Below are 12,945 nucleotides of genomic sequence, written 5' to 3' on the forward strand. Positions count from 1 at the left end.
TTAGCAAAGTATTCTGTAACTCTTATTACATATAGTGAGAGGTGAAGCGATTTCAACATCCTGGTCTATGTTCGACTATTTACACGATAAACAAGCCATTTAAATTGGCTTAAGATCACAAGCTATAAATGAATATATAAAGAATAATTTGCTTTCTACAACACCTGTAATGTATTCTCTGAATTTGTAGTCGACAGCACAAATCCTGCTCTCCTCTCCTCGAAGGAGTATTCAGTCTCTTCAGCATCTTCAGTTGGCTTGTCATTACACGGAAGAGCTGCAGCAGGAGCTGGCGTCATGGCCATCTGCATTGAAACGGATGCTGTTGAAGGTGTAGAAGGATGAGTTCTGGGAGTTCGATTCTCTTCCTCCATGGCAGAAATTATCGTGGAAGGAGTAGTAAGCTGTGTGTTGTTATTTGGAAGTGTCGTGTGAAAAGTATCGTTACTTTTTTCACTTGGATCTTCCAAATTATTAGTTGCATTCGACTTTGATGAATCCATGAAAGAAGATATGGGAGTGAACAGCTTTCGAATCTTAGGCGACTCTGTTTCACAAGCATTCATTATGCTGAGAGAATGCTGATTTGCCGGAATACTCGATGTCTCCAAACCTGTCCTCCAGGATAATGAAAGATAAAAACAAATGATATACATCTAAAATGTCTGAGTTACGTTGAAAAGCCATGTTAGGCACGAGGGTATATCATTATTTGACATTAAGCATGCCTTTTATACCTACATTGACCGTGCAACAAGTTTGGAAACCATATATGCTGTGGACCATTGTTTCAACTCAGTAAAAAAAGACTTGGAAACAATATTTTCCCTCAAATTATAAGGAGACGAGAGTATATATGGTCTAAACATGTTTGGATAGCTTACTTCTTGCTTAAGTAAAAGAAAGTTAATTACTTAGACAGTGTCAAAGGCAGAGGGTTCAAAATTAGAACCTTGCTTATTTCTAACTATGGCCATTTAACTTTAAAACTTACCCTTTTATTCATTTTTGAACTTAGAGATAAATATATTAAGCTTACCTTCTTCCCTAAGATTGTCCCGATTCACACGTTCATTTTTCTTGACATTGTGTGGTGTATTAGGAGTCTGCAGCATAGCTCCATTAAAAGAAAGACTTCTATTGCTTGGACCACCGGATGACGAACCTGGTCCTTTCTTGATACTTTGATTCTTCATCGGGCTCGATTTTGAACCATAAAGAACCTCCTGTTCGGCTTGTAACTGTCCCTGGAGTTTCTTTTGTTCCTAATGTTAAATAACGGGGAGAGAGAGAGAGAGAGAGAGAGAGAGAGAATAAGTCGTTGAAAAATTAGTTTAAGCATCACCATAAAAACAAGATAGAAGATATATATATACCCTCTGCCTTTTGCGCTCTAGCTCCTTTTCATGCCGTAAAGCAGTATACTCTTCAAGCATTGAAAGAAGACACGTCTATACATAGTAGACAAAGAGGACAAGGGAAATTTTTTTCTTAAGAAATGACAAGATCTGAGCAAACTTATAATTGCAGATCAACACTTACTTCGTCATAAGTAAAAACCACTCCTCTCTCATTTTGCCATGCTGAGGTCTTTGATGCCAATGCGTCCACCATTGCTATTCCATCAGAATAAAATAAGTCTAAATTGAATAATGCTTGTGCCTCGAGTTTCTTGCACCAAGATCACTAAAAACGTGGTTTCTAACAACAAATACAAATTATACCTGGAAGTTTACTGACTAACACACGAGCTTTTTCAGCACGTTTCAGATTAAGATGAGTACCTCTCCCAGCATTGTAGCGATTTTCATCCTGCAGAGAAAGTAGAATGACACTTGAGCAATTGCATGTTTGTAACTCAAGATATAATTATAAGCAAGTTGTATAAAGCACTTAACCCTATTATACTCCTCAAGCCAGTTCTCCTCCTCACGTGCAGCTATCCACTTCTCAACTCTTTCAAGTATTTCTTTCCTGCTAAGGGCTTCCTCTTTAACTTTAGCTATTTCACGCTCAATTTTTTCAAGCACACAAGCAGGATCAACAGCTCCTTTTATTAATAAAAGAATAGATATGAGAATATAAATCAATATTATGTGAAAGATATAATAATTATCCTCCACGTGTATAAGAAAAGTAATATAAAAGAAAGTACTGGATTCAATCGCATCAATAGTTATGTCCATTGTACTATCTGATTCTGGAATCAAATGCGTTTTCTTGCAAATATCTTCTAGCTCTGATTTCTTTTTTAGAACAATCTCCTTTATTTTGCTAGCTTTCAACTCTTTCAACCGAGAAACTTCTGCCTCAACCTGGATGACGATTACACAATTGCATTCATTTCCAATCTATACATTCGATACCAGAAATACAGCAAGGCACAACACAACGCTAATAAACACTCCAACTTACATAATTAATATATTCGATAGAAAGCATATTGGGGTCTGTTATCTCATTTTCTGAAGCAACTAGATTACAAGTAGCATTCTGAAATATCCGTTGCTCTTCAATTGGAGTGTCCATCAAGTTCCAAAGCTCCAATAATGAAGCAGCAAGATCTTGTAGCTGCCAATATTGAGCAGCAACAAAACAATCTAACTGAAAATATAACGATTTTTAAGTGACAGATGCCTAATGTAAAATTACATACCCGCTGCATCCTCTGTAATTTGAGTTCTCGAAGTCTTTGTATAGAAACTTCCAACTGCTCTATGGTATCACTGCTAATGTCTTTTGAACCTTCATTTTCCCCTAAACTGGGGTGAACCTCGCTGACAATTTGCATAAAATCCAAACCGAGCACTGAGCACACTGAATTCAAAGAATTCATGCTGTCCAGAACCTGCTTCAGACGTTTGCTCTTAAAGCGGGAAAAAAAAGATCAGTGAAAATATGTCAGAAGATCATTAGAAAACCATTTAAAATGGATGATACTGTCTAGGATGAAGAGAAAAACCTTTTCCTTATGAATTGACTGCAGCTGTCTGTGCAATTCTTCAAGCTTTCTTAAAGACAAATCAGTTTCATCCACTACAGTGTCACTAGACGTATTCTCTGCAGACCCATAAATTTCACTCTTAAGGCTTTGTATATGCTTTAAGACTTCTGTAAATTGATTTTTTCTATCGCATTTCCTCTTCCGCAACTCCTCTATCTGTGGAAGAACAGCACCAAGTTCCGCCTTCAAGCTTCCAGGGTTTTTATCAGACTGCACCATTGGCAACATTACAAAATATTTCATATCAAAATTTCGTTCATTTTTTCTTGTGAGCAAATCTTAGGAAATTGGTAGGACAAAATAATAAGGGAAAAAATGCGGACTTGAAGTATGTCGATCTTCGAATTCATATTTCAGTTAAGCTACGTTTTCTAATAACAACACTTCTAAGTAATCAATTTTCCCTTTTTTTTTGGAGTAAAATTTTATGTGTTTAGTGGAGACACAAGATTTAGAAATTATATTCAGGTTTAAACGGCCATAACGGTAATGTTAACAAAAGTTGTGCTTGTGTATGAATGTAAGATTTTTGTGTTGGCACCTTGAATGGTGGCATAAGCGCAAGACCACTATTCCAAAATCTTAAAAACATAATTATTCATTCTGACCTGCCTAGTATGTAATCGTCTTTCTCCCATGGCGGAGCAGATAGCAGCAAGCTCTGCTTCAGCATCAGCAATTGACTGCTTTAGCTGAGCTCTACACGTGTTAGCCCATTCTACTTTTCTTCTGTATATCTCTAAACATTCTTGTTCTAGCTCAAGCAACATTCTGTCCCGATCAGCATCAGATTCCCCAATCTCATCCCATAGTATCTGATAGTTTTACCAGCAAAGCATACACAAACAATTACAGCATAATGAAGACTAAGATTGCCATTGAACCAAGAACAAAAAATGTATTTTATAAATGAGGAAATTGAATGAACAAAATCAAGGCTATAGTTGAAAACTCATCATTAAAATTATATAAAAACCTGCAATTCATGTAAAAGAGATCCACAAGCGGTTTCCATTTGCAAAAACAAAGATTGGCCATTAGACATTTTATAGTTCCTTCACCTGCACAAAGAGGCCATCAAGCGCAAGTTATGTTAAAATATCCCACAACCGTATTTGAAAAGTATATTAACTTAAATGCAATAGATAGCCAAGAAAATACTGAACTGCTGCAGTGCAAATATACCAAGATTGCACAACTCTCCAAACCTGTTTTGACTAAATTGTTTTTTGTTCGTACCAAAGGGTGAGGCTTGATTTAAGTTTTTCCCACTTTAGGAACTACGATTTTCCCAATCAACCTAATACGGGAATTCTAACAAGGACAAACCGAATTCTACTAAAATTCACACCAGAAAACCAAAAACTAGTTTTTGTCTGTACATTTGGGAAACACGGTAATTCGGAATCATTTACTTAAAACTCTCAACTACAGCAAACACAAATACAAATAATTCATTTCTTTATACATCACTTTTTAAACGATGTTATGTTTATTCATACTTTTTCAAATCAAAGCATTTTCTAAACTTACAAAAAGTAGACTTTCTTTCGGTGATTTTTCGTGAACAGAATATAATATAGCTAATCCAGCTCAATTCAACCTAATCCCTAAGAATCAAATTGATAAATATTAGATAATGAACTAATCAACCGCAATATCGCACCATTTCTTAACGAGATTGTAAAATGAAAATTTACCTCCTTTTAATTGAAAGCAAAATTTACATTTCTTCATTTTCGCAATCCCATTTACGGAAAATATTAGCACATTTTAAGATACTAAGTCAGACAAACGAAAACCAAGAATGGACAAAAATTAACATAAACGTAGAACTGAGAAATAACTGAAAATTAAAATGAAAAAAAAGAAGAAGAAAACTTCTCTATCTCAATTCAGAAGCTCGGTGATAGATTTGCGGGATCGAATTTGAGATATTAAAGGATATGCAAATTGCTATTCCGTTTGCTAAAAGTTTAAGATAGAGAGAGAAAATGGAGAGAGAAGAAAGTTTAAAATTGGAGACTGTTGAAGACGAGAGTTTGCCGGGTTCATCAATTATGCTATTAAAATTTATAACCAACAATCTAAGAGAAAATTGCATCATTAGCCCTGATCTATTTTTTAGTAGCAATTTGATCTTCAAGCTTTGAAAATAGAAAAATTCTTCTTCTTATCTGTTAGGTAATATTTGATATATTAACTTTTCTTAATTTTAGAATAAAATGGAGAAAAAATGGTTTTTTATAAATACTCTCAATTTTGACATTATATTATTAACATTCATTTTTTTAATTATCACTATTTGTGTTTTTTTTTTTTTCATTATACTTAATAGTTATTTCATTTCTAAGCTTCAACAGTTCTTGCTTGCCACTTTTCAGATGAAAGATTTTGGTCAGCTCACATACTTCTTGGGCCTAGAAGTTCATTATCGGGATCAAGGTATTTTCTTAAATCAACATAAGTATGTTCAGGATCTTATTGTGCTGGCTGGGTTGGAGAATTCTTCTTCTATGGATACTTCTATGGAAGTCAATTTCAAGTACAGGAAAGAAGAAGGGGATCTTCTAGAAGACCCTTCTCTATATCGTCGTCTAGTTGGGAGTCTTATCTATTTGACCACCACTCATTCAGATATCTCATACGCCATCCATCAGGTCATCTAATTTATGTATTCACCTCGACATCTTCATCTTACGACCGTTCACCATGTTGTTCGCTATCTTCGTGGATCACCTACTCGTGGATTATTCTTTCCCAGAGGGTCTTCACTTCAACTCTCGGCCTACAGTGATGCTGATTGGGCTGGTATCCAGATACGCGTCGTTCTACTACGAGTTGGTGTATGTTCTTGAGTGATGCATTGATATCTCGGAGATGCAAGAAACAAGATCGTGTTTCTAAATCATCTACTGAGGCTGAGTATCGTGCCATTTCTTCAGCTTGTTTTGAGATTATTTGGTTACGTGGTCTTCTAGAGGAGCTTGGGTTTCCTCAGACTCATCCTACTCCTCTCCATGCTGACAACACTAGTGCTATTCAAATTGCAGGTAATCCCATCTTTCATGAACGTACCAAACACATTGAGATTGATTGTCACTTTATTCGTGACACTTTGACAGATCAAGTGATTTCCCTTCCCTACATTTCATCTGATTTTTAGGTGGCAGATATTTTCACCAAAGCAATAACTTGACTGCGGCATCAATTCCTTGTTGGCAAATTGATGCGGGTTGATCTCCCTGCATCAATTTGAGGGGGATGTTACCATATATAATTAAATTTATATTTGGGAAGAACACAGATTTTAGCACTTACGTTTATTTACTTTCCTTGTATATTCAATGATTGTAATATATATGTATGCAATAGAGACAATAAGATACACACGTTTTATAGAAATTTCTCTCAATTATTCATCACTTTTGACACAAATCATGTGCAAAAATTTCTTGATCTTCTGGGAAGAGCCCGAAGTAAAGAAAGAAATGCCTCAAGTCTTGAGGTAAATCTTTGTAACTCAAAGACAAGATTTTTGAACAACTATTTTCAACACGTGATGATGCTGTCAAGCACCTCTTTCCAAGCATGTTTATCTCTTTGCCGCAACATACCCACCGCAACCACAATTGCCAATGGCAACCCACCACATCTTTGTACTATCTTCTTAGCGATATCTTCCAATTCTACTGGAGGAAATCTCACTCATATTTTCTGAAGAAGATTTCATCGACTCGGAGAAGAGTTCCCAGCTCTTTTCTTGATCTAAGAGATCCAATTCAATCAACGAGCTTTCACCACCAATATATCTACCCACATGAGTATACCTAGAAGTAATGATAATTCTGCTACAATTTCTCGAATTGATGGGGATAACATTTATTAACTCATCCCAAGTTTCATTTTTCCAAATATCATCAAGAAAAATTAAGCATCTGTTTTCATTGAGAAGAGAACGCAAGTTGACCTCCAAATTTTCGTTCATCTTTTCATTTTCAAGGCCAACTTGCTTCGCTATTTCAAGTAGAAGCTCTTGGAGTCTAGGCTCATTTGAGACATAGACTAAGGCAGAAGAAGTAAACTCATTTCTCATTTCTTTATATATTGTTTTAGCAACGGTGGTCTTACCTACACCTGCCTCTCCTACAACACATATCATTTTACACTCCGGGTTTGAGCTCCTCAATTTTTCCTCGAGTTCCTGGAATTTATCTTCACGACCTACAACCATCGACTCCGTGGCAACTAGGAATTCTTGTCTTCGATTCCATACCTCCAAATCTGCATCACCTGTTTGATTTTATGTAGTTAATATTTATAAGATAATTGGTTAAATAATTTTAACTTAAGAGGACAATTATTTGGATAACTACCATAGAAGCTCTTTCCTACTAATTGGACACAGAAAATTAGCCCCCATTCTCTTATTTATAGAAGACTATCAAATTAAAAGTGCAATTTAGAGATCCTGATTTTTCATATTTATTATGTTTCTTTGCCAAAAAAGTAAAGAATAAAAATCAAAGAATATAACATGTTCAGATTTATATTGATCTAAATGGATAAAATCAGCATACCTTCATACGCATCCAAAATAATACGGTATCTTTCTCTTGTGGCTTTAATTTCTTGTGCCCGTCTCTTGATTTCTTCAATTTTCTGGGAAAAGGTATTGGTTATGCCACCAAAACACAGTATACGAGCAGTATGCTTAACGAATCGAAATGGACCCTTTCCCTTGTGTGATTCGCTCTGAATGTAAGTATCCAAAATATCCTCGAAGTCCAAAAGAAGATCTCTCGTGTCAATTATCGAGTTAGCAACTTCATGGCTTCCACCTTGCTTCGACTCGGCATCTTTGAGACATGATTTGAAGTAACTCATTTGTCGTTCAATCCGTTCCATGTCCTCCTTCAATCTATAAAAGCGTGAGCCGACAATTAGATTGGTGCGTCTCTCCACTGCTTGGTTAATGACTGCTGTAAGTACCGCTGACACATAGGAGACGATAAAAATAATTTGATTATTTCATTGAAGTTTTAATTAAAATGTTCAAAATATCCGGTATGTACAACCTGAACTGAGTGCAAAAAATTCAAAACAGCACAAAAAAGTCGAGACCCATAGAAATAAATAAAACCATCAACTTGACCCAAGATCTTTTATTAATCTTAATATTGTTTGCCATACCTATTTTGAAATAAAGTACCAATAATTCACAAATTGGAAACGTATGCAAAAGAATGAACAATTAGGAGCGAAATTTTATAGCAAAATATTAAAGTAGAGAAAATTGAGATTTATTTTAAGATCGCGTAACTATCTGCTTATTCATGCTTTTCGCTTAATATTAATTTGATATATCAAAATAATTAATGCAAAAATATCAGAATTGGACCATGAAATTCATTGGTTCTTCTTTTTATGATTGGGCTGCTGCCTTTTGGGCCTCCTCTTCTTCATTATTATTATTATTATTATTATTATTATTATTATTTTTTTTTTTTTTTTTTTTTTTTTTTTGGGGGGGGGTGTGGGGATTTTCAAAATTTAAAAAAAAAATTAAAATTAATTTTTTTTTTTTTTTTTTAGGTGGTGTTGTGGTGATTCTCAAAATTAAAAAAAAAATCATTTTTTTTGTTTTGAGAAACTAACAAAAAGAACGCATTTTCAATAATTTCAAAACAAACACTCAAAACACAAAATTCAAAATGAATTCAAAACTCAAAACACAAAACTGAAACATAAAGAGAACAGCCCCTTAGTTTTGTCCAAAATGCCTCGTCCAAATTGACGATGACATAATATTAAGTATTATAAAAAAAAAATAGTTGTGTTACAAGAATGAATAGAGACCAAGATTATCATTGCAGGGGATGACCATACTCAACTAGAAATTTTGATTAAAAACATATTAGTACAAGAAAAATACTATTTTTAGTCTATGGATTATGGATATTTCATGGATGGTACATATTTTATCCCTTTGATTCTTACCTAGTGATTTAATTAATGTCTTTCTTTTAATCGTTTGAACTTACTAGTATTTAAGAAGTGATAACATTTGTAATCCTCAGATGAAAAATAATAAAACACTGGATTATTTTTTGATATTGATCCTTACTCGATATTCATTAAGATTCAACGAGTTAGTTGATCTCGTGTCTATCTTATTTCGATCCCACTAAGAGCAATTCCTACCCAACGCCAATTTGGCATAGGACACCATTTTTGTAAAAAAACAATTGACCTCCAACCCAATTTTGGATCTTGATACTAATGGTGTTAAGAAAAATGTTTCACCAAATTCGTTTCAACAATGTTTATTTGGTATAATATATAGAGTTTTTCTTCATTCTCTTTTTGTCCTTCATTTTATACTATAATAAATATTAGTTTCTATTAAATTCCTTTTTATATTCTTTTATTACTTTATGATTAATTTTATTTTTAATTTTTATAATATTATTATTATTTTTAATAATATTTATAAAAAAATTTTAATCCCAATAATTAAGAATAAAGGTTAATTTCACAAACGGTCGTTGAACTTAAGCGTAAATTACAAAACGGTCACTGAAACTTAAAACTTTCAGTAACGGTCACTTCAGTTTCGGGACGCTTTCAAAAACGGTCATTAAAGTTTAAAAACTTACAGAAATGGTCCCTGAAGTTTAAAAACACTTTTTCAATTTTTGGGATGCTTTCACAACAAATTTTTGGCCACTTTCGATCATCGAAACTGTCGAATTTTGATACCGTTGGAAAGTATTATCCAAAATCTCTCCATAACTCTAGGGGATTCAACCAGAAAATCGCAGCAAAATTCGCCCAAAAAATCTAAAAATCTGCCCAAATTTTCAGATTTGACAGAGAAAATTAGCCCTCTTTCTCATATTTATGGAAGACTATCAAATTAAAAGTGCAATTTAAAGATCTTGATTTTTCATATTTATGTTTCTTTGCCAAAAAAGTGAAGAATAAAAATGATAGAATATAACATGTTCAGATTTGCGTTGCTCTTTGACAGATCTTATGTTTTTAAAAGCATTATATAAACGATCACAAGGAAAAACCGATCATAATCCAGTGATAAATCTTGCCTGAAAAGAAGACACGACAGAGTGTAATTGCTTCATTATAACACACAAAAGTAAAATAGATGTACCTTGAGGGGGCGAGATTGGCACATGCTCGCGAGGAGGAGAAATAGATGTACCTTGAGCGGGCGAGACAGGCACATGCTCGTGAGCAGGAGAACTGAAATTGAACGTGGAACTGAGATCCGACGAAATAGAAATAGAACTTAACCTGGAACTGACATCACTCGGGTCCAAGGAGGGGCCACGGGCAATTTCCCGATCCTTTTCTTTCCGTAGAACGGCTACAACCAACCTTTCCCAATTGTCTCTACTCATCGCCTAATGTTGCTATTTGGTTACAGCTTTTTGATTTTTTATTCTTTCACTTAATTTAAGCTTAAGAATCTGTAGATATTTCAGATCTAGAATAGGATGAAAACTTGTGTAGTTTTCGTATGCAGACATGGAAAATGACTTGGGAAGCTGGTGAGGAAACTGATGGAAAACCATCTTTAACGGAAAATTGTACCAGCGGTCCCCAATCTTTTCATTTTTTGCAAATTTTACTATAATCTTTATTTTATGTCAGTGAAGGTTCCTAACCTTTCATAAATATACACCTGAAGTTCATTTGAACGGAAACCGTCCAAAACACTATTAGTTGACCGGAAAATTTCAATAAAATAATGTTCATATTGTACCTACAGGATATTTTGAAATTTCAATAAAATAATCAAATTTTGTTCACCATTTCCGATTTGTCAAGTTGATTTTATTTATTTTTAGTTGTCTCAACCTTATTGAACTTGGAATCTTACTGAATTCTAAAATATTCATTTTTTTGTATTAATCTTTGGAGCTCATTTTCATCTCACTTTTAGACAATTTTAAACCGTTGCACAATACAAAGCCATTGCTTTATTCTTAATTTCTGACATCGAATTGATAACAATCTGTCAAAGTTAACTTGGAAAAGTAAAAAATACATCGATTTTGTTTGGAACAATAAGTGATCACATCTCAAGATTGGGGTAAAATTGGAAGTTGCCCATATATATGCATAACACCATTTGAACTAGTTTTCACATGGTGGGTCATGTGATGTGATAGAAGAATATATGTTTTTCCACAATAATGGCGCCCAAACGAGTATTCGTCCTTCGTAGCAACTGCATTATTTCGGTAAATTAATCATGAAAGTCTTTCTTTAATGATTAAAGTAAACAAAGATTAATGAAATAAAGAAAGCATTTTTTTTTATTTCAGTAAGATTTCAAGTCCAATAAAGTTGAGACAAATAAAGATAAATTAAAAATCCAATAATCTACCAACTTCACTATGAATTTCTAATCCTAACAAACTCGTTTGGAACAACAAATTTGAAATATTGTACCACTAATTGACAAATATGAGACGATAAAAATAATTTCATTATTTTTTTGAAGTTGTAATTAATTATGCAACAAGATGCTTGAAACAGGATGGGCCCTACAAACTAGGCTCGAGGTGGATTCCCAAAGTCGATTGTAGGTTATACAGGGTTAATTGCATTTAAGCCATGTGCTATCTTTTAAGCAAAGTTGTAACAATGACTTACACAGGATTGGGATTAGAGTTGATGTTTCGTGCTCGAGTTGATGTTAAAGCATTCCTGTGGCTGGGATAGATGATGCATGTAGGAGGTGAGTTTTTTTAACTTAAATTTGAATGATATTGAGTGGATCGCATTTGTGCCATAAACTATAATTTTTGGATAGAGTGATGACAGTACCCTACATCAAAAAATTCATGGAAAAAATATTGCATTTGATCTCTTCTATAATTAGAATAAAACTAACGCTCGGAAAATTTCTTTTTCCTTCAATTAGATTAGAATAAAACCAGCACTTCAGATTCTTAAAGCAATTCGGAGATTGAGAAATAATTTATTTGTATTTTTTACGAGTAGGTTAATGGGTAGATTGACATAATGATTAAACTTGAGGTGTCAAAGTTGAAATTGTTAGTAACACAGTAAAAACTCAAATCCTTTTTGTTTTTATAAAATAAAATAAAAATACAATTTATGCATTTTCAATTTCAATACAAAGATGAGAAAACGAAAAAGAACAAATCATATTATATAAACCAAACAATTCTTAGCACCATAAGCTTCTTTTTATCGATCGAATCTGTAAACTCTTAGGTCATTCTAGTCGAGGATGGATTTGGGGGCCCTAAAAACCTATTAAGATAAAAATATAGACCAACTTATAAGGTCTTAAACTACTCTTCTTGAAAAGATTGACATTTTAACATGGAATCCTAAATTTTAACATGGTATTAGAGTTCATTAAACTCTAACAAGCTATTCGATCCAATTAAAACTCAAAAATGAGTACATAGATTTCAAAATTGGTCTGCTCAAACGAGCCACTATCTTGTAGGAGTATGTTAAGGGATATAATCTCACATCGAATAAAGATGAAAATATAGACCAACTTATAAAGTTTTAGGTTGTTCCTCTTAACGAGATTGATATTTTAATATGGAACCCCAAATCTTTAGATAGTATTAGAGCTCATTAAGTTTCAATGAGCAATTCGATCTAATTAAGACTTAATAAATGAGCATACAGATTTCAAGATTGGTTTATTCAAACGAACCACTATTTTGCGAGGGCGTGTGAAGGAATAAAATTCTACATCGAATAAAGATGAAAATATAGACCAATTTATAAGGTCTTGAGCTACTTCTCTTAACAAGATTGACCTTTTAAAATGGAACCCTAAGTCTTTACAAAACCACTAGCGCATGTGAACAAGAAGCTCTAGAGATTGGAGTTGAAGAAGCTAACATCGACTGCTTGAAGCCATT

General features: G+C 33.7%; 2 protein-coding genes across 6 annotated transcripts; both read right to left on the reverse strand.

The window, feature by feature from the left end:
* Positions 1 to 7,218, reverse strand: LOC111406070 (65-kDa microtubule-associated protein 3-like). 3 transcript variants are annotated; one of them, XM_023035264.1, is made up of 13 exons: positions 7,136 to 7,218; positions 3,981 to 4,065; positions 3,613 to 3,819; positions 2,963 to 3,214; positions 2,657 to 2,866; positions 2,416 to 2,571; positions 2,156 to 2,315; positions 1,899 to 2,050; positions 1,725 to 1,812; positions 1,543 to 1,616; positions 1,377 to 1,451; positions 1,040 to 1,265; positions 1 to 613 (listed from the first exon to the last, which is right to left on the reverse strand). In XM_023035264.1, exons 2-13 carry the CDS (start codon positions 4,047 to 4,049, stop codon positions 156 to 158), a joined length of 2,127 nt encoding a protein of 708 aa, XP_022891032.1. In that variant the 5' UTR covers positions 4,050 to 4,065; positions 7,136 to 7,218; the 3' UTR covers positions 1 to 155. The 3 variants fall into 3 exon arrangements, with proteins under 3 accessions (XP_022891032.1, XP_022891031.1, XP_022891030.1); XM_023035263.1 differs by lacking the exon at positions 7,136 to 7,218 and adding an exon at positions 4,886 to 5,070; XM_023035262.1 differs by lacking the exon at positions 7,136 to 7,218 and adding an exon at positions 4,538 to 5,070.
* LOC111406072 (putative disease resistance protein At1g50180) lies at positions 6,322 to 10,564 on the reverse strand. Of its 3 annotated transcripts, none has more exons than XM_023035267.1 (3): positions 10,176 to 10,564; positions 7,585 to 7,983; positions 6,322 to 7,297 (listed from the first exon to the last, which is right to left on the reverse strand). In XM_023035267.1, the coding sequence occupies exons 1-3, from the start codon at positions 10,423 to 10,425 to the stop codon at positions 6,675 to 6,677; spliced, it is 1,272 nt and encodes a 423-aa protein (XP_022891035.1). In that variant the 5' UTR covers positions 10,426 to 10,564; the 3' UTR covers positions 6,322 to 6,674. The 3 variants fall into 3 exon arrangements, with proteins under 3 accessions (XP_022891035.1, XP_022891034.1, XP_022891033.1); XM_023035266.1 differs by having other exon boundaries at positions 7,585 to 7,986; XM_023035265.1 differs by having other exon boundaries at positions 7,585 to 7,998.
* Positions 10,565 to 12,945: the final 2,381 nt, after the last annotated feature.

The sequence above is a fragment of the Olea europaea genome, chromosome 12 (genome assembly GCF_002742605.1).
Source record: "Olea europaea var. sylvestris chromosome 12, O_europaea_v1, whole genome shotgun sequence".
NCBI classification, from domain to species: Eukaryota; Viridiplantae; Streptophyta; class Magnoliopsida; order Lamiales; family Oleaceae; genus Olea; species Olea europaea.